Here is a 20,047-nt window from a genome sequence, read left to right as displayed (position 1 = left end):
AGTCGCACAGCGCGTGTAGTGAATGCTAACTGGTAGAAAAAGTTAATTGGCCACACCTGTTGCTCACATGAATGTGTTGAAATCTCTACAGATATGTGTTTAAACGTAATTATATACTACACAGTTAATCAATAAATGTTGGAGTTTAATTAATTTTATTATAACAGGAATGCAATTAATTAAATTTTGTATTATATTTCTTTAGGTAATATAAAAACAATAAAGGTGTTTTAAATACAAATACAAATACAAATATTTTATTGGTAAGCAAATTACAAGTCAGAATGTTAAAAAATAAAAAAAACTTTACAGACATTTTTAATAAAAATTCTTCGACACTATAGAAGGCTTTTTGTATTAGCAATGACTTAATCTTGTTTTTAAATGACGCGAGGCTGGTAGCCGCTGTGACGTGGTCCAGGCGGTTGTAGACGGCGGGCACCATGAACATGTAAGTGGACCATAACAACTTGGTTTAGTCATTATATCTCAGGAAAACAGAAGAATTTTAACAAGAATATTCAAGTTTGATGATCATAAGACCTGCAAAATAGTCAATTTAAAGTTTATACCGTCCTTCACATTTAAATATACCTAACTTATCTCTAATCGCCCACTTTAGCGTTAATATGATTCACGTGCGGCCATGATCTTCCTCTTGTTATCGGCGTTAAAAAATCTCCCACGTTTTTGTTCATCCACACGTAGACAATAGTTGTAGTGATGATAATGATTCGAGTTAATGATCTACACTTTTTGTAGCCACTGTTAGCGAAGTGATGTTTTTAAATTATAACTAGTGTTCAATCTATACTCTATATCATACTAATTTTATAAATGCGAAAGTTTAGATGGATGGATGGTTGTTTATTAGAGTTTGTAGCCAAAACGGCTGAACTGATTTCGATGAAATTTGGTATAGATGTAGAGGATAGTCTGGAAGAACACATAGGCTACTCACTTTCGTTTTATTTAATTCCACGCGGACGTAGTCACAGGCGAAGCTAGTCTATACTATTATAATAAAGCGTAAACACACACTTATTTGTTGCCTAAGATGTCAGCAATTACAGCATATTTTGAATAATACTTTTTTAAATAAAAAGCCTTACACTTACGTCACGCTTTAGACTATATATTTTCACGCCATTAACCTTAGGGGGTAAATATTTTGGATAAAAACCCTAATGTGGGAAAGAGACCATAAGTTGCTGCCAACATCAAGGAAGCAAGGTTGCCATGGTTTGTCATCATGTCATTTCATTTTGATAATGTGACACATGTAAGCAATAAAATTTTCATAATTTTATGCGGATGAAGCCGCACGGGAACAGCTTTTTTTTTTTTTTATAATAAAGGGGGGCAAACGAGCGGCGAGAACACCGAAGTGGTCAGCGACGCCCATGGACATCCGCAACACCAGAGGAACTACAGATGCGTTGCCGGCCTTTGAGGAAATGATAGGCTCGCTTCTTGAAGGACCCTAAGTCGTATTGGTTTGGAAATACCGCCGAGGACAGACCGTTCCACAACGCGGCTGTGCGGGGCAGGAAGTTCCGCGAAAACCGCACGGTTGTGGAATGCCAGCCATCGAGATGGTGAGGATGGTATCTAGCGGTCTGTCGTGTCGTCCGATGACGAAACTCGGCGGCAGGAATCGTTCCAAACAACTCCTCGGAACACTCCCCGTGATAAATGCGGTAAAACATGCAGAGGGAACTGACGTCCCTCCGCAAGGCCAGAGGATCTAGCCGATCGGTAAGAGCTCGGTCGTTGACGATTCGAGTCGCTCTCCGTTGTATGCGGTCAAATGGAAGAAGCTGGTATTGGGGTGCTCCCGCCCAGAGGTGCGAGCAGTACTCCATGTGGGGCCGAACTTGCGCCTTATAGAGCTGAAGGCGGTGGCCCGACTGGAAATACTGCTTCGCCCTACTGAGCACACCCAGCTTTTTGGAAGCCAGCTTGGCCTTATCTTCCAGATGACCGCGAAACTGAACGTTACTCGATATGTCAACGCCGAGAATACCGATACTGGCTGAGGCAACCAGGGAAGTGTTCTGAAACCGGAGATTGACGACAAAGGGATCTTTTTTAAAATAATACTCCGGATTGAATTAACTCCAATCGTACCATAGACGTATCGTTATATGAATAAATCGATCCTTTGTTATGGCTGCGAATGCAATAAATTCCGAACATCTTTCCGAGATATCAATTGGAATGAAAAAATCCAGAACAGCTGTCGGGGAAGTGTTCCGAGAAATAAGATCGCGTGCCAGAATCCAAGAGCTTTTAAATAACAAGGTTGAAAACGAAATTTTACACTTGTATTACGACATTTTGTGTTTTCTAAGTCAATATTTCTTAACTGATTCTTAACTTACTATCTATTGATAACTTAGAGTTTTTTTTTATTATAAAAATTTAATATTGTTGTTTTCAGTAGTTGTATTTTAAAAAGTTCAAAGGATGATTACTCTAAAACAATAAAAGTATTATTGCGTTCATAATAAAGGATTTTACAAAAAAACGTGGCTGTTTTGACTGTGAATTTTATCAGATCTGCAAAGAATTTTTCTCTATTCGACATAACATTTTTCTAAGCATGAAAGTTAAAATTAATTGGTCCTGGGATAACAATAAATAACATGGCATTATCAAGTTGCGGAGACATTACACAACCGGAATAGTTTTGAAAAGAACATTCTTCCTCCCGTCCGGAATTCACTTTAGTTGTACTATCCGGACCCGGCCGTCGGTGACAAAATACAAACAGATGGACTTTTATTATTATACCAAAGCAAATGTTTCCATATCTTTCCTTTCTTAAGTTTTACCGGGGCATTTTTTCATGGAGTGATAACTTCCTTATAGCTTTTAGCAAAACTGTTAGATTCTTTTAGAATAAATTTAAATAGCAAATACATGACAGAAATAATTATAAAAAGATTTAAGGTTGTTACAAATTTGCATAATATAGAAGTAAAAAAAATAATTTTTAGACCTCTAACATGTAAAAGAGAAATGCCTTCTTTACAACTAAATTATACAACACAAAAGCATATTACCTTATAATATTAATGTACCAGAGAAAGTGATTGTTAAACTGCTACGATTTTATGGAAAACATTCATCTTTTGGTAAAGAAACCAATAAAATAACAATAAAACTTGGTATGTTAATAAAAATCTAGACGTTAGTGGTTCCTTTACATAAAAATAACAGTCTTTGGACTCAAGTTTCCAAATATTATTCCGATTCATACAAACAATAACCCTCTTTAAACATAAAACAAGATTATGTTATGGGAAAAATCAAATCGACGTTTCTCAACATTCCATACACGAGTACGGATGTACTGACTAGGGTTGCCACTTTATAGGGTGTGACCATCCTTTGTCCGCTAAATATCAAGGGTGGACGATCGATTCTTTTCTTTAACATACGGGTCTACATTAAAAGTTGACAGCCCTAGTGCTGACAATAACGACCCACGGGGATTCCCGGAACGTACCCGTCTATTGTGTTTCTGGTATTGGTAAGTGCATTGTGTGATCCCGTACCCATTTATGGTCCTTGAAGGTTATGTCTAAATAGAGAAGAAACTATAATTGTTTAAACTATAGTCAAGATTGTATTTCATATTGTACAATCAAACCAAAGGTAAAATAAAGATTTCTAAAATAATGTCCTATCTATAGTATAAATCATTCTCCTTAATTACATATCATGTATAATTAATAAATAAAGATGTGTGGGAGCAATTAGTGCTCAAGAAATCGTTTGCTTTAAAAAAGTTTAAGATTGTCGCTAGATCAAGGAAATAGAAATGATGTATTGTTACGTAAAATCATAAATTAACGTAATTTTGTTAACATTAATCACTTTTGATATATCCGTTTTTTTTATTTCATGGAACTACAATCTTTTTTTCTTAAATTGTAAGAGACCTGAGAAATATTTCTGTATAACAATTTACACAGGAATGTTCGACTAAAGAATAATAGCTGTTTAAACGTTCAACAAGACGTTTATTCAAGCCCCTTGAGCATTGTACGCGTAAATCTTAAACAGGGTCGTACTAAGGTTCCGAAAAATATCTACAATTTTTTATTAAATTAATCAAAGATAAGGAAACTTTATTGTGATAATAAGAAAAAAAGATACATGGGAATTATAGTTAATAAAAAATATAGGTTTTCCTTCAATAAAAAATTACAATAATAGTAAAACTGCAGTTGCATTGCCGGTATTTAAGAATGGAAATCTTAAATACCGGTAATAAAAACTAATAATAAACCTCTCTTCTATGAGCGTGTGCTATTTCCAATTAAGCGTCTTTACTTATTAAGTACTGGTGTTTGTTCATGGTTTTTACACATTTTATAATCTTAATCCGTCTCTGTCTTACTACCAGTTCACGGTGTGGGATAGATCGGCGGAACCAATGTTCAAACAATAACAAGACTCAGTCGTATTGAACTGTTATAATACTACTACATCCGCTGTAGACAAGCTGTCAATGACACGACGATATACAACTCCCACGTTGTTATATAAAACACAAGTTTTCGTCCGCGACTCCGTCCGCATGGAGTTAAAAAAAACAAAAGTGGGTAGACTATGTGTTTTTCCAGACTATCCTCTACATCTATACCAAATTTCATCGAAATCCGTAAAGCTGTTAAGGCTATAAACTCTAACAAACATCCATCCATCTAAACTTTCGCATTTATAATATCAGTATGAAGTATGATATAATTTTTTGAATATAAATTTTCTAAATTATTAGGTTCGAGTGATGTTTCTTTTGTAATTTTGGACAATCTTTGCTTATCTCAGACATTATTACAGAGACTAGAAGATGTTCGCGCAGTGAAGCATGGACCCTCTGACGTGGCTATCCCTGGGACTGCAGCTAGCTGCTCTATGCTGCATCGTGGGTGCACTTCTGCTGTACCTACTGCGCAAAGTTCGCGTCGCTGAGGTGCTGCCAACAGATGGCGCAAAAACGGTGCTCGTCACCTCCGTCGATACTGCGCTAGGCTTGCAGGTACTTTCCCTTTTATATTAATGTAAATATATATTATGTTCAAGTAGGATATATTCAAAGAGTATTTTGTGAGAGAGCTTGTATTCGTATCTCTCGCTTTATATGGTATTTTTTTTATTTAAACTATTTTGCACAAAAATTGTTAGGCATACAATCAAAAGCTAAAACAAGATTCGCTGCCGTAACAATAGAATTGCTACAAAGAGGTATTTAGCGCATATACAAATGAGAGAAAAATAGTCTTAAATACTCCTTAACGTTTAAGATCCTCCAGAGCGGATAAGAATTACAGTTTACTGGCAGTTTTCTCATTTCAATATAAGTGTAAGAGAACATTCAAGAGATTAATCACTATTACACTCCATTATCCATTTTCATAGACACGCAATCCATCGTTCTGCGACTAAAATCGTCGTAGACCTTTGTAAATGTCGCAATATTCTATTAAAAGATAAGAAGCACAATACAAGGCTTATTTCTCAGTTCATGTTTATCACAAAGCTAATGCCCGTGGGCTGAAAGCTGATTAACTCAGAGCCCTTATTTTCGTGCAGTTTATCAATAGTGGCTTTGAATATTGTGTAAAATGCGTCGTATTTCTCATTTTATTGCTTATCTTATCTTACTAATATTATAAATGTGAAAGTTTAGATGGATGGACGGATGTTTGTTAGAGTTTGTAGCCTAAACGGCTGAACGGATTTCGATGAAATTTGGCATACATGTAGAGGATTGTCTAGAAGAACACATAGTCTATTCACTTTTGTTTTTTTTAACGCCACGTGGACGGAGTCGCGGGCAAAAGTTAGTTGTATAAATAATATCCATTATTTTGGTTATTGGGAATCAAATGTACGTCAATAAATTATTAAAAAACGTGTAAATTCCTTTCATATTTCTTAGTATTTTATTAGACTAAACCATCGCATTGATTTTTTAATATGAATACGATTTTGAAACAATGGTATAGAATGATAATAGAATACAATAATAAATTATAATGTAGGCGACGACCTTGTAATTTGCATGTATAATTATGAAAGTCATCAAGCGATATACACAAAAAATCTCTTGTATAATTCACATCTTGTGTATCTCAACTCATACAGAAAATTATTTGGTTAAATTATCATGGTTTTAAGAAGTTACCGTATCTGCTATTATGCGTTTCAAATATCTTTACGGCCCAAGGTCATCTTCAAGCTGCGTAGTCCCCTCCTTCAGATCCATTACGTTCCGTTACAACTCTGAGCAGCGCCTTACATGAGTTTAGGAGCCGCCAAGATAGAAAATAATAACCTTACTAATCGAACTTAATATTTTAATGGCGAAGGATAAGATGGGTGGAAAGGAAGTTTGTTAGAGTTTAGTCTAAACGTCTGAACGGATCTGGATGAAATTTAGCACATGTGAAGAGTCTGGAAGAACACATATGCTACTATCTTTTGTTTTTTTTTTAATATCATGCGAACGGAGTCGCGGGCGACACCTAGTACTACTTAAAGCTGGGTACTTAGTCTATTTAACAATCATTGTGTTCCAGATAGCAACATATCTAAGCGATCGAGGGTGGCGTGTAATAGCTGGCTGCCGCAGCGGTGGGTTGGGCGCGCGTTTGGCTGAGTCCTGGCTGCAGGCGCACGTTGCTGCCACTCCTGAGGATCAGCAGCCACCCCGCCTCGCCACCCTCGAGCTGGACGTAGCCCGCGAAGACCTGCTTGAAGAGGCGGCGAGGGCCATCGCGCAGCATCTACCAGCTGGAGAACATGGTGCGTGATCAGAACAGTTTTATATGTAATAAAATTTGTATGTCAATAAGCATGTAAATATTCAAAAAAAATATTTCAAACGTGTTCAAAGTGTTTGAAATCTTATTGGGTTTTTGGAATTCTCATTTGCATCCTAATCCGAATTCATTAATCTTAAATTTAAATTTCAAAAATAAACAATGCACTGCCCGGGAATCGAACCCGGGTCGCAAGAATGGGAATCTTGCATGATACCACTACACCAGCAGTGCTTGGTAAAACGGAAGAAAATACACTATCCTATTCTGTATATTGTATTAAAATTGGTAATGTTATTTGATTTCAATTTATTGTTTGTAATTTTTTATGTTATTATACAAATATTTTGTATACATTATTCCTTCAAACTGTTAATGTTCATAATGTTACCTTTAACGCCATCTATTGATTGAAAATCTTTATTCTTATAGCTCCTTGTAGCGACCTATTTTGACCATAGATGGCATCTTTGTTGAAAAGTAGATATGAATCTAGAATTTTAAACGTTCTTGTAACTGTTACTACTTGTTACTGTAGCAAAATTTATAATTGTTATTAAAGCGAACGTAGGATAAAAATTTAAAAGTCCACTTAACTTGTCATTCGCAATCGCAAATAAGATCCTTTTGTCACTATTGTTTTCCCTAAGGTATATTGTATGTTAAGGATGTTATAATGGACATAAAAATCACCCTGATTGGTTAAAATTATATTGTGTTGTTCAGGAGTGTGGGCAGTGATTAACACGGCGGGTTGCGGCGGGCGCGGCGCGGCGCGCTGGGAGGCGGCGCTACGCGGCAACGTTCTGGGCGCGCTTCGCGTCGCGCGCTCCTTCGCGCCCTTACTCGCCGCCGCCGCCGCCGACCATCCTCACGCGGGACGACTCTTCTACATCGGTTTGACTGATTTCTATGAATATATGTTTAGAACTTCGATATTATGACAATCGCTACACAACGTATGATGCTTCATCTCCCCTACTTTATCCTACTCTCGTAGTATCGGCACAGATCCCGTAGAATCGTTCTCAAAATAACTCCATCTTCCTACATCTCAATCATCACTCCCTTCTTAATCATGTCACCTTTCACGCAATGTATCCACCTCTTTCTATATAATAATAATAATAATAAGACTACTAACAATAAGATTACTCCTTAATTTCTCAATCACTGCGGCTACTCTCAAACTTCATACTAATGATTCTTGCTTGTGTATATTTTAAGTCTAAAATACAACTTTCTACATTGTAGGTCTAACATCGGATACGGCGTGTGAGAGTTTATCGGGGGCGGGGCAGGCTGGGCAGCTGGCGCAGTCGCTAGGCGTGCTGGAGGCATGCGAGGCGGGCGCGGTGTGCGCGGCGGCGCGCTGGGGCACGTGGGGCGCGGCGCGCGCACTGCGAGCTACGCTGCGGCCGCGCGGCGTGCGGGTCGTACTGCTGCATGCGCCGGACCTCTCAGCACTTGAAGTGTACGCGCCGCCCGCGCAGCTCAGTGCGCCCAGCCAGCCGGCAAGGTTAGCAAACTAGATTAGACGTTTCATAAACCTTGTTTTACCTGATTATAATTAAATAAATAATCATACTAATGTTATAAATGCGAAAGTTTAGATAGATAGATGTTTGTTAGAGTTTGTAGCATAAACGGCTTAACGGATTTCGATGAAACTTGGTATAGATGAAGGGAATGGTTTTGAAAAACACTTAGGGTACGGACTTTTTTAATTTCATGCGGAAGAAGCCGCGGGCGAAAGCTAGTATCGTTATAAATACAAGCAAAAACTTAACATACTTTTTATTATCATGAACTGGCTGTTGCTCACGACTTCGTCCACGTGAAATTAAAAAATGTGTATAGCCTATGTTACTCACAGATAAATTACCTTTCTAACAGGGAAAGAATTTTTAAAATCGGTGGAGTAGTTTATGAGTTATTTCAATACATACGAAAATACAAATTTTACCTCTTTATAATATTAGTATTGATATGGGCATGAACTGAATATTGTACCACCTTCATATTTTTTCAGTGGTCCAACAAAATTACTAAGGTCATATTATGGTTTAATTACAGTCGACCAGTCAGTCCGGGTTCTGACATAAGTGGTGGCAGTTGCGCGGTGACGATGCCGGGCGAGGCGGCGGAGTACAGCGCGCGCGTGCTGCCGGCCGCCGCGCTGCGTGTGCTAGAGGACGCACTCACGGCGCCGCAGCCCAAGGACTCCTACTACTTGAAACTCAAACACGACTCCTGGTTCACAAGAATGCCCTCTTTGAGGGTCGGACACTGAACTGATTTGTAGGGCGTAGCTTTGATAACGAATTAACTTCTAGGAAGTTGTTAAAATTGGTTCATGATTGAAAACATGGGTCGTATTGAAATGTTTTGTAATTGAACAAAGGTAATACTGTAAGTGAACTTGGTCTGAATTATTACAATAAAGCAAAGGCGAGTTTAAATACAAGTTAATGCCAGAAAAGGCGGACATTTTGACGACTATCAAATAGGGTTATTATTCAAAAACTATTGAAAATATTTAAAGAAATCGTAGAAAAATAAACTCAGAGCTGCGCCCACTTTACTCTCATTTAACGACGGACAATTTCTCCTTGTAAACGTATATAAACATAATTGAATATGTCGAATACACATACCATCACATAATATACACTAAATTATATAATCCAAACACTATTTTTATCGGACAATTAGTTTAAATATGAAATAACCATAACTAGCGTTAAAAATTAAATGAACTAGGTTCACTTATCCAAAGAAATATTATTTTACTTTGCTAATATTTAAATCCAGGCGTTGCATAAAACCAGATTTTTTAGCAAACCTGAATTCATATACTCATTTTATTATTGTTTTCTATAATCTATGTTCATAATGCTTTTTTTATTCTGTTTCTTTTTCGACCCACTGGTTCCTTGTTAGTCGAGGGCACAGGGCAGTGGAGGTATTGTGCCAAAACACAAAAGGTACTAACAAATTACTAATTTAAACATTAAAAAGTATTTATATAATGGAAATTGCTTTAATGAGATTTTAACTTTGATAGTACCTTTCTTTACGATCATTCTTAAGGATGATGATGGACAAATGCCATTTAACAACGAGAACATTTTTGTTGTTTGCTTTTTATAAAGATAGCAAATAGAGGCACTCTGTGCTAATGTTTTAAATGGGTTGATATTGGTGACTATGGGCGAGGTATCTTGTACTCGATTTTATATAGAAACCCTAAGGAACCATGACTAAGATAGACTTAGTAGAAATCGGGAGGTTGGCAGATTGTGGGGTTATTTAAAGATGTCACAATAAATATGTAAATAACTTTTGTGTTGTATATTAAAAAATAAAATATACTTTTTAAAATTATTGTTTTCTTTACAGAATCTGTTTCTTGTCAAGAAGTATTTCGTTATTACTCGTATTATGTAGTACTTAATTTTTAAATATTTTTTTAACATAACATTGTTTGTCCCTTTTTCAGTTAAGGATAATTACATTACCAGGTAACGGCAGTGATTTTTCAAATTAAAACTAAAATTAAAAAAGTAGCGAACTCTTGTTATTTACGCGGCATCTATAATAGTTACTTGCATTAACATTCTGGTTCTTTAACTTTGAAATTATCAAATGTCAACCAGACAGAATAATCATCAACACAAGTTATAAGTCCTCCCTTTCCTGTCATATCCTCTTTATCCAGATTGCTGACACAAGTCCAGTACTGAGGCGGTGATGACTTCATTTTCTGCCAGGACGCGGCCGTGCTGACTGCGAACCTCGCACGGTCAGTTAAGTTGCTTACATACTGCACTGATTCCATCAACTTCAATGATATCGTTCTTATGTTACGTATACTGGAATTCAAGTGAAATATTAGTTATTTCATTTTCTAAGTATGACAATTATTATAGAAATAAGAAAACAAATAGCTACAGCCTCGAAAGAGTCACAGAGTGTATTATTTTTTTTATAGTATAAGGTGACAAACGAGCAAAGCGCCACCGGAATTCGCCAACGTCACCGTTGCCCATATATCTTGCATTCCCAGATGTGTTGCATATCTTCGATTATCAGAGAAGAGAACGCACAGAAAAAAGATTACCCTTTACCTATATACCAACCTCCGCTAAATGAATTCCCTCTACATCATTCTTGGATGAAAAGGATGCAAATATATTTTTTAGTTTTAGTAGTCCGCTGTAAACTAACCTAAAATTTTTTGCGCACACAGAAGATAGATATTCGCCGTCAGTCGGATTGTACACGTCCAACACGAGTTCCTTGGAGGCCGCGAACTCCTCGTACAAAGATTCTTCATTAGTGGGAGGACGCGCTAACATCTCCACGTTCAAATACTCAGAATTTGTCAAGAAATTCACTTTTTTTCTGTGTCTTCTACAAAAAATAATCATTATAATTTTATGTATTATTTATGGCATAATATCGTTAATACAATTTTGCATATTAAACAAGTAATTGCTTACTCTTTTGAGTTCATATCGTGTTCAAAATTCCACGTAGGCAACAATTCCCGCATTCTTTTTGGTATTTTGACATAAGTGAACTTGGGTGCGGCGACTTGTAGTGTTGAGGCGATCTCATTGATGGCCAACAAGTCAATAGACAGACACATTAGTAGATGTCCATTCGCTCTCTCACTATCCGGGAATGTCGGACGATCATCTGTACAGAGGTTATGAAATACTATATGTTTTGTTATAGCTACTGCATGTAGCAGCCGTATTGTAATTTAAGATCTAACTTCTGTATTTTGGAGTTGTTTTTAGGTTAAAGTTAGGTGTTTGTGACGTCTTATAGCCTTACATTGTTTGTATCCATATGTATGGAATAACACCTTAGTCTTCAAAATGTTTTGTTTTCAAAATGTTCCCTGGAGTGTCATAGTCAGCCGGGTTTACGTAATTATTTGGTATTTGTTTATAATCACAATTTTCTGACCCCGCATATCAATCAAGCCGGGCACGGTATGCCCTATCCAGACACCGCCGACTTCATCTGCCAGTAGGACTCCGCGGGCGTCAGACGTCGACCGCGGCTCGTACACTGCCACAGCGAGATAATCTGTATACGTTGGCTGAAACCAACGTTACTTAAGGTAGACGATGTTCATATCTATCCATAAACCTTATGCATCAATCATTTCCGACCTGTCAGTACAATAAACAATGCAACACGAGTTTTTTTTTTATTTTGCGACAGTTCTACAAATAAATCTACACAAACGCGGAATAATTTTTAGTTTTTTGGGTAATTATTAGGCCGATTTTGTTTGATCCGCAGTCAGTGTTAAGGTTTAGAGCCCCATACAATACAGACTTTTTATCGGTCGATAGTTTTAACAAAAACTAAACCTGCGTAATGTGTACACCTCCATACATTTTTATACTGATCACATGCCCGATTAAACTATTTTCCGATTAAAAGTCTATAGTTTGCGGAGACTCAGCAGATTTGCTATTATCTGAGAGAATACTGGCATATTGAAATCCTTACCCTATAAATAGGAGATATCGTGTGCTGCAACATAGAATTGGCAGTGATAAATTTGCTAGAAGGCTGCCATCTGCCGGCGTTTAAAGAAGTAATGTAAGTGAAGTTCCGTCCTAACTCTAAGTACGGCGCAACGTCACTAGGAGGCTTGTAAATGTACCACCTGTGTATAAAATATACTACATATTTTCAACTGACAATCTTAAGACGTTCAATGCTAAAAGCCAAACGGTCGAGGGTTTGAATCTCGCCATTCGACTATTTTCCTGAACTATATTTTAGCACAAGCTTATTTGGTACGGTTAAAGGAAAAGTTAGTAAATTAACAAAAATCTACTAATATTTTATATAAAAAGGCCACTACAATTTTTGAGAAATGTTATCCATTAAGTTCTGTAACGATCACTTAATATCAGCATTCCATCTAAATAAACTAAAATTAACTCAATAATCCAAAAATAGAAATAAAATACCATCCAACTGGTCTATTGTCGTTATCTCTGCAGTGAAGACTTAAATAATTCCAACCTCTAACACGATCCGATGGCACGGAATATCCACGTACGATGGCAATACACGCCAACAGAACTAAACACATTATTGACTAACAGTATGCAGCTATCGACAGCTAGTGGCAACATGACTACTGGATATTTGTGTTTATGTTGATTTTTACGATGTACAATAAAATCTTATGATTTTATACTACGTTTATAAAACCAATGGTAGGTTTATTTATATCGAAACATGTGAACGTCGTCCATGTTATTCTCATATTTTAATAGTGGAAACCCATTGTAAACGTGTTTATTTATACATATACGAAATACTATTTCACAGATTTTCATTGGGTACAGATTACAGAAATATGGATGGATTAAGAAAATTCCAGAATGGATTAACATATTATAGTGTGAGTATAGAGCGATCTAGAACACATAGGCTAATTTAATTATTAAAAATAAAACACAAAAATTCAAATCTCAAATTGTATTTTGTATGAGTGACATCTGAAAACAAAACTGTTAAAAAAATACATCGCACTTTCAACATTCCTTATATTACAAGTTACAATAAAAAGGCTATAAAATATATAAAAAAAAATAGTTTACAAATTATACACATACAAGGAAAAGTCGAGTTTTAATTAAAAAATACATTTAATAGGAAAATACACAATGGCACTTATCCGTGCGAACTTTGTAACGTATTGTACTAATACTAGAATATTAAACTTTTAAGGCGAGAGCATTTTCAATTTCTATAAAAAAAATCTAGATTTTCATTTCTATACCACAATTTGTCTTATAAATCTATACTTTATAAAGAGGAAAGATTTGTATTTATGTATGAACTAAAACTCAAAAACTACTGGGACAATTTTAAAAATTCTTTCACCGTTAGAAAGGTAATTCCGTGAGTAACTTAGGCTATATATTTTAATTTCACGCGAGCGAAGTCGCCAGCAACTGCTAGTAAGTACATAAATATCTTAATTATAATTGTTCATTTTATGTTTTTAACCGACTTCCTAAAAAGGTTACATCGCATACAGATTTTATTCTTTTTTTTATGTATTAAGAAATACACCATATACATTCTAGTATATAAAACTCAAGTTATTACAAACTGATGTTTTTATTATTACTGTAGAAATCTTTTTTAGTTTTTACACAGATAAAATTTGACTCTTTAATGACATATCCCAAAAGGGCAAAAATAACAAACTTCAAAGTACAAGGTAGAAGAAAACCCTCGCCTTAATAAAGTGGCACAATAGATATTTACACGGAGACTTAGTAAGAGACGTTTTAGTCCTTGTTTGCACTAGCGCTAGTTGCACGTCTGCACGGACTCGATGAGATGGGCAAAATTGCCCCACAAGATTGGTCCCGAGGTGCACACCGTGCCCCCGCCCCGCGACTCCTGGGGCAACTGTAAACACATCACTATAAGAGCCCACGCGCACTGCAAACTTTTAATCGGCCGATAGTTTAGTCGGACGATAATTAATATGAAAATATATGTCAGTCTGCACATTATACAGATTTTTGTTTCAATTATGGATAAAATCTAGTCGGCTCTATACCCCAATTTGTCTAAAGGGACCCTAAGAGACGTACAAAGTTGTTAATTCATCATAAATGAAGCCCTTTAGTTTAAATCTGTACTGAGAAATCTGCATTAAGGTCCCTTTTATAGGCCTTTTTTGAAATCTAAGTTGGATAAGTAATAACTTTACACCATTTTTCTAGAAGTAATTTGGTTTCCTAAGATTGTAGGCTTAATTCCTCAGTTTTCTGTTTATACAAAGACATTTATAACTTTGTGTAAATATCGATGGTCACTAGAAATCCAATGTAATGATATAGCTGACATATGAGGAGATAATGAACCTGAAAAGGAGGTAATAAGATATCGATGAGGACTTACCGCTCTGTTGATGTCGCCGACGCAGACCCAGTAGTCGGCGACTTTAGTATCCTGGCTGTTGTGCATCTTGTGCGCGACCGCCACCGCCCACTTCGAGTGGTCGTTGTGGGAAGTGAACGACATCTTCGCGATGGGGAACTTCAGCCGCTCGATGTTACGCACTCTATACAAATATACAATCAATCCTAAATAAACGACCTTACCTGCTAAAATGCTGCTTTAAATGCCTACTCAAAATTCGATTTCAATATGTGGATAATTTATTACTAGCCACAAACTTGCCACTGACTTGCCACAGACTTGCCACAGCATGCCACAGACTTGCCACACACCCCGTCTGAGCGGGATTAAAAAACTTTTACACTATGTTCAATTTCAACGAGATCCGCTGAGCCGTTCTAATGATACCTTCTAACAAACATCCATCCATCCATGGAAACTTTTTATATTAGACTAGTTGTTTCCATACAGTTTCATCCGCATGATTCAGCATTTTACGTCTAACTGTTTTTTCAAACTATTCAGGCCCTAAATTAAATAGGGTGAAAAGCCTATAGAATGCAATTAATATAAGGCTTTTTAGTAAAGAAAAGAATTTTTGAAAATCATGTTGTGATTGCTAAGATCCTACATAACAAATAAGTGTGTTTGCGCTTTATTATATTATTATTGTCTATATACAATAATAATGTAATAAAGCAAATAGACATGTTAAGTAGGTAAAGCCTCCTAATAATGATGCTACATTCTAAAATCAGTAGTTTTCAAACACATTATTGAATCTCCCCTTAGTATACTCACTGGAAGTTCCTCGTGCACTCCGAGTCGAGTGTGCCGGGGCCGTTGGTCCAGGACTCCACCAGCAGGTCCGACTGCAGCACCTCGGCCACCAGCCCGCTGTACAGGTCGTCGTTGAACATCGCACTCTTCGCGAAAGACAGGAACTTACGACCCACGAGGGTCTCGAAACTTTCTATGTGGTACCTGGAACAAGAAAATAAAGCTTTCTAGAAAATAAATTTTATATTAAATGATAGGAAGGGGACGTGATATGGGAGAAAATGGAGAGGAAATATTTCAATGTTTCTTACTAATATTATAAATGTGAAAATTGGATGGATGTTTATTAGAATTTGTAGCCTAAAGTACTAAACGGTTCTTGATGAAATTTAGCACAGATGTAGAGGATAGTCTGGAAGAACAAATAGGCTACTAATTTTTGTTTTTTTCTTATTTCATGCGGACGGAGACGCAGGTGAAAGCTAGTATTGTCATAAAAGTATAATGTTAGTAGTCACGGTTCATCATTCAAATTGGAAATTTTAAAAATTCAATATTATAGTAATTCTAGCGAGATAGTTATATATTTTCAGATGCTATTTCAATCTAGATATATTTCCATAATATTCTAGAAAACAAGTAACAGGGAAACGGTAAGGGCCGAGAAATATAACAAACATACGATATTAATATAATTCCGATAATATTCCAAAACAGATGTCCGCTAATAATTAAATAACGTTTTGATTTACGTAATATAAACAATCCTTGTTACTCACCAAGGTGATGCGTCAATCGTTTTATTATGAACAACATCGACTAAATTCGGGAGTTCACTGTCGAAGTCCGGAGGCATATGGTAGTACACGATCAGGGGTTCATTGTATTTTAGTTGGGTTGCAATCTGATTTAACGTTGAAGTTTGAACAGAAACACATAGAAATGATTGTCCATACTTCGTCCCCGTTGTTGGATAATTATATGAAGAAACGTTAAGACCATGAACTGAAAGAAAGAAAAAATTAAAGATAAAGGGAAATCTATTTATTATGATTATCTGAATTTTTAATAAAATCCAAATAAATATTCTTAGATTTTAATAAATTCTCGTTTATCAAATTATATTTTATTAAATTGTAATTTATTAAAATGTAGTAAGATTAGACATTGGGCATTTTAATCAAATTTGAAACTTCACAAACACAGTAGAACCTTGATAACTCAAACCTCGGTTACTTCAAAAAATATGTTCCCTTCCCATCAGAGCCCAAAACCTCTACAACATAGACCCTTGATGACCTAAAACCTCTATAACTTAAAGTATTTTGTGTTTCCCTTGGACTTTAACTTATCGAGGTTCTACTGTAATACATATGTAAATGGAATAGGACCTCAATATTATTATATTGTTTTAAAATTATTTAGGGGAATAACTGAAATAATTAAGATTTGTACCAAAATGGCTGGATAGTTAACAGGAAAATTAATTTTAAATATAGAACTTGCGGAAAATACAAACAAATTTACTACCATAAGCATCATAACTGACATTTTGATGGCTTTAATATTGAATTATTCAATGAAATTTCACTATAAGACATATAGAGATACAGGTATTAGAAAAAATAACTTACTATCAGGTAATGGTGGAAATCTGGGTACAGAATGCACCAACCAGAGTGCAGTAAACTTATCCCCTAATATCACTCCCTTAGTGTGTCCGCTCTCAACTCGTGATTTCATAAACTTTGAATGCATCTTACACATTTCCGCTAAATCATAATCATCGTAATATTTATCGCCTAGTTTGAATTTCTTGAACTTTTTAACACCAGCTTGATTCATTTGACCTTTAAAAATTTATTTAATTTTAATATAAGTAAAATTTAGACATATGGATGAAGCATATCATTAAAAAGGCATTTCATTTGGCTTTCTAATGAATTGTAATTTAAATAATTTTTGCTTTAATTATTTCATCTTTCACTTGCCCTTATCCTTTTAAGGAGGGTCGGCACAGTATGTGCTGCTCTTCCATACATCTCCATCAGCCATCATATCTGAATCCACTCCTTTCTTAAGCATATTCTCTTTCACACAATTCATCCATACTTTCTTCGGTCTTCCTCTTCCTTTGTAGCCAACCACATTCAAGCTAAACACTTACTGGTTTATGTCCCTATCGTTTCGTCGCATAACATGTCCATACAACGCTAACCTTTTGCTTCTCAATTTAATATTTTTTTGGTTTAATTATTTATAGGTGTCAAATTACAAAAATCAGAGTGGAAAGCACGAAGTTTATAACCAAACAAAAATGTATAAATTCACTGAACTATAACCCATTCCCTTCTACAGCAATTTATTGAAATGTAATCTGTGCAAATGGATCAATAGCATTTCCTTTTAAATTACATACCTCTTTTACTTTTAGAGTACATCTCAGCAACAGACTGGAGTATATCCGGCTGGTGCTCTGTAGCTGGGGGCTGATCATTGTACACCAAAGATATTATATTCCTATCCTGAAATGTGAATATGGAAAGCTTAGAAGGACAAATATAATGGAAATTAATTGTTAATCAACAATCATGGTAATATTATAAATGCGAAAGTTTAGATGAATGGATGTTTGTTTGAGTTTGTAGCCTAAACTGCTGAACAGATCTCGATGAAACTTGGTATAGATGTAGAGGATAGTCTGGAAGAACATAGGCTACTAATTTTGTTTTTTTTCTTTAATTCCAAACGCGGACGGAATCGCGGGCGAAAGATAGTATTCAATAATTCATATTAATAATGACTTTGCCACACTCATAGTCATTTAATAGTTATAATGTAAATCCTTAGCACAAACTATGTATGAGAAACACACTAAGAGTCTGTAAAAAAAACTATAGAATAAAAGACATTACTTTCAAAGCAGCACAACTTTACAAGTTACCGTCTTCCATCAAAAATGTGAACTCATTTAATATATTTAAATCATTGTATCGCAACATGTTTTCATAAATTGTGTAAAATACATGAAATAATATTGACAACTAGCTATGTAATAAGTGCAATAATATTCTCATGTAAATGACTTTGTTAAAATGTATTTTTGAGAATAAAGATTCAAACCTTATACCTTTTAAATAAATTTGATGAAGGTAAGAGTAAAAATACTATGAGAAAATGTTTCTTACTTGATATAGAGGCATCAAAGTCTTCCCAACCATAGATCGGGAATCACTTATAGCTAGATCTGACATGATCCATCCTCCTCTTAACTTAGATGGAGTTAAGTACATGTATGCTACACCTCTCCGCACTAACGGGTTCAAGTGATTCTTCTCCCGTGGCAACTTGTACACATAAAACCTAGAGTATTATAAAATTATTAACAATTTCTCCACTTGATTAGTTAACTGTACAATAATTTGAATCTTCTTATAAATTCATAAATAACAATTACTTTGAACAATATGTGTCATTGAATATTAGTAAAACTATAATTTAATGTAGTTCACATTTGAAATTAATTTATTTTTAATTTACATATGTATTGTTAAAATTACTGTATATATAACATATAATTTTTTTTTACAATCAATTTTATTTCAATATTAGGTGTGTAGTGTATAATTATTTTTGTAGTAATTGTATCACTTCTTTTACTAAATTTTATATTATTATTGCAATTAATAAGTAATAGTCCGAGTCATTTAGCTTTAAGAATAATGAATCCCTTTGTCATAAATTAAAGGGTTTTATCTTACTATGCAAGTAACTTGGATGAATCATTTTAATAAGTTTTGTTTCTTTGTTAACTCTTCATATTACTGAATAAAATATTCAATAATGAAAAATAACTTACCAATCAACTGGTTCTCCCCTTTCATTTCTGCACTGAGGTGTTAAACTATAGCACTCAGTCAATATTAACGAAAATATCGCCAGTAATTTAATGCTATGCATCGCGAGACGTGTTTACTTCATGGATGTCCCCCGCGAAGTAATAGGAGACTCAGGAAGTTCACATTAGAGTTGTTTATGATGTCATGGAATTTGATCATAGAATGTATCTACATAGGCTGCAAACAATTGTTTGTTTATAAAACATTGTTAAATTGTTTCCTTTCGTGTATACAAATTGATGTGACGAATCGCCGCGAAATTCATTGATAGACTGCGCCATTATTTATTTTTATTCGCTAAACTGGTTGCAAAGCTATTTTGTTATTGTTTAGCAAACAAATGACAGTGACAACTAGTATTGACAGTACAGTAAGGTTAGGAAACTGTCACAAACGCTTGTTCCGTTTTATTTTATCGCTTTAAAAAAATAATTTTAATTATCATAAAAATATTAACGCACCATACATCTTGTTTAATTGAGATTTGTTTTGTTATTATTTTTACGGACGACGTAATAATTACCTGTACCTTAATCAAACTAGGGCAAGGGACTAGCACCAGTA

General features: G+C 35.3%; 2 protein-coding genes and 1 non-coding gene across 3 annotated transcripts in view; 1 reads left to right on the top strand and 2 right to left on the bottom strand.

Moving 5' to 3' along the window:
* LOC106104390 (estradiol 17-beta-dehydrogenase 2) overlaps window positions 1-10,223 on the top strand; it is a 40,744-nt gene extending 30,521 nt beyond the window's left edge. The window contains exons 2-6 of the mRNA XM_013284430.1: window positions 4,855-5,053; window positions 6,597-6,822; window positions 7,566-7,736; window positions 8,094-8,358; window positions 8,916-10,223. Of these exons, the coding sequence (XP_013139884.1) occupies window positions 4,883-5,053; window positions 6,597-6,822; window positions 7,566-7,736; window positions 8,094-8,358; window positions 8,916-9,132 (1,050 nt within the window). The 5' untranslated portion in view covers window positions 4,855-4,882 and the 3' untranslated portion in view covers window positions 9,133-10,223. The remainder of the gene's footprint in view (window positions 1-4,854; window positions 5,054-6,596; window positions 6,823-7,565; window positions 7,737-8,093; window positions 8,359-8,915) is intronic.
* Window positions 7,003-7,073, bottom strand: Trnag-ccc. Its single transcript has one exon. It is a non-coding gene; the product is annotated as a tRNA-Gly (tRNA).
* LOC106104391 lies at window positions 9,710-19,830 on the bottom strand. The gene is made up of 13 exons (XM_013284432.1): window positions 19,444-19,830; window positions 18,773-18,947; window positions 18,004-18,109; window positions 17,219-17,434; window positions 16,364-16,589; window positions 15,606-15,788; window positions 14,805-14,967; window positions 14,215-14,306; window positions 12,375-12,534; window positions 11,820-11,955; window positions 11,345-11,543; window positions 11,070-11,255; window positions 9,710-10,714 (listed from the first exon to the last, which is right to left on the bottom strand). Exons 1-13 carry the CDS (start codon window positions 19,542-19,544, stop codon window positions 10,453-10,455), a joined length of 2,205 nt encoding a protein of 734 aa, XP_013139886.1. The 5' UTR covers window positions 19,545-19,830; the 3' UTR covers window positions 9,710-10,452.
* Window positions 19,831-20,047: the final 217 nt, after the last annotated feature.

Source organism: Papilio polytes, unplaced genomic scaffold (assembly GCF_000836215.1).
Source record: "Papilio polytes unplaced genomic scaffold, Ppol_1.0 DF823688.1, whole genome shotgun sequence".
NCBI classification, from domain to species: domain Eukaryota; kingdom Metazoa; phylum Arthropoda; class Insecta; order Lepidoptera; family Papilionidae; genus Papilio; species Papilio polytes.
Note: the sequence above shows the minus strand (reverse complement) of the source record. Positions and strands in the feature narration are given on the sequence as shown.

Coding starts and splice junctions, on each gene's coding strand:
- LOC106104391 (XM_013284432.1), bottom strand. CDS start 19,544: ATGCATAGCATTAAATTACTGGCGATATTTTCGTTAATATTGACTGAG. Junction 14,307..14,804: donor TCGGCGACATCAACAGAGCG/GTAAGTCCTCAT, acceptor ATGTGTTTACAG/TTGCCCCAGGAGTCGCGGGG. Junction 11,256..11,344: donor CACGATATGAACTCAAAAGA/GTAAGCAATTAC, acceptor TATTTTTTGTAG/AAGACACAGAAAAAAAGTGA.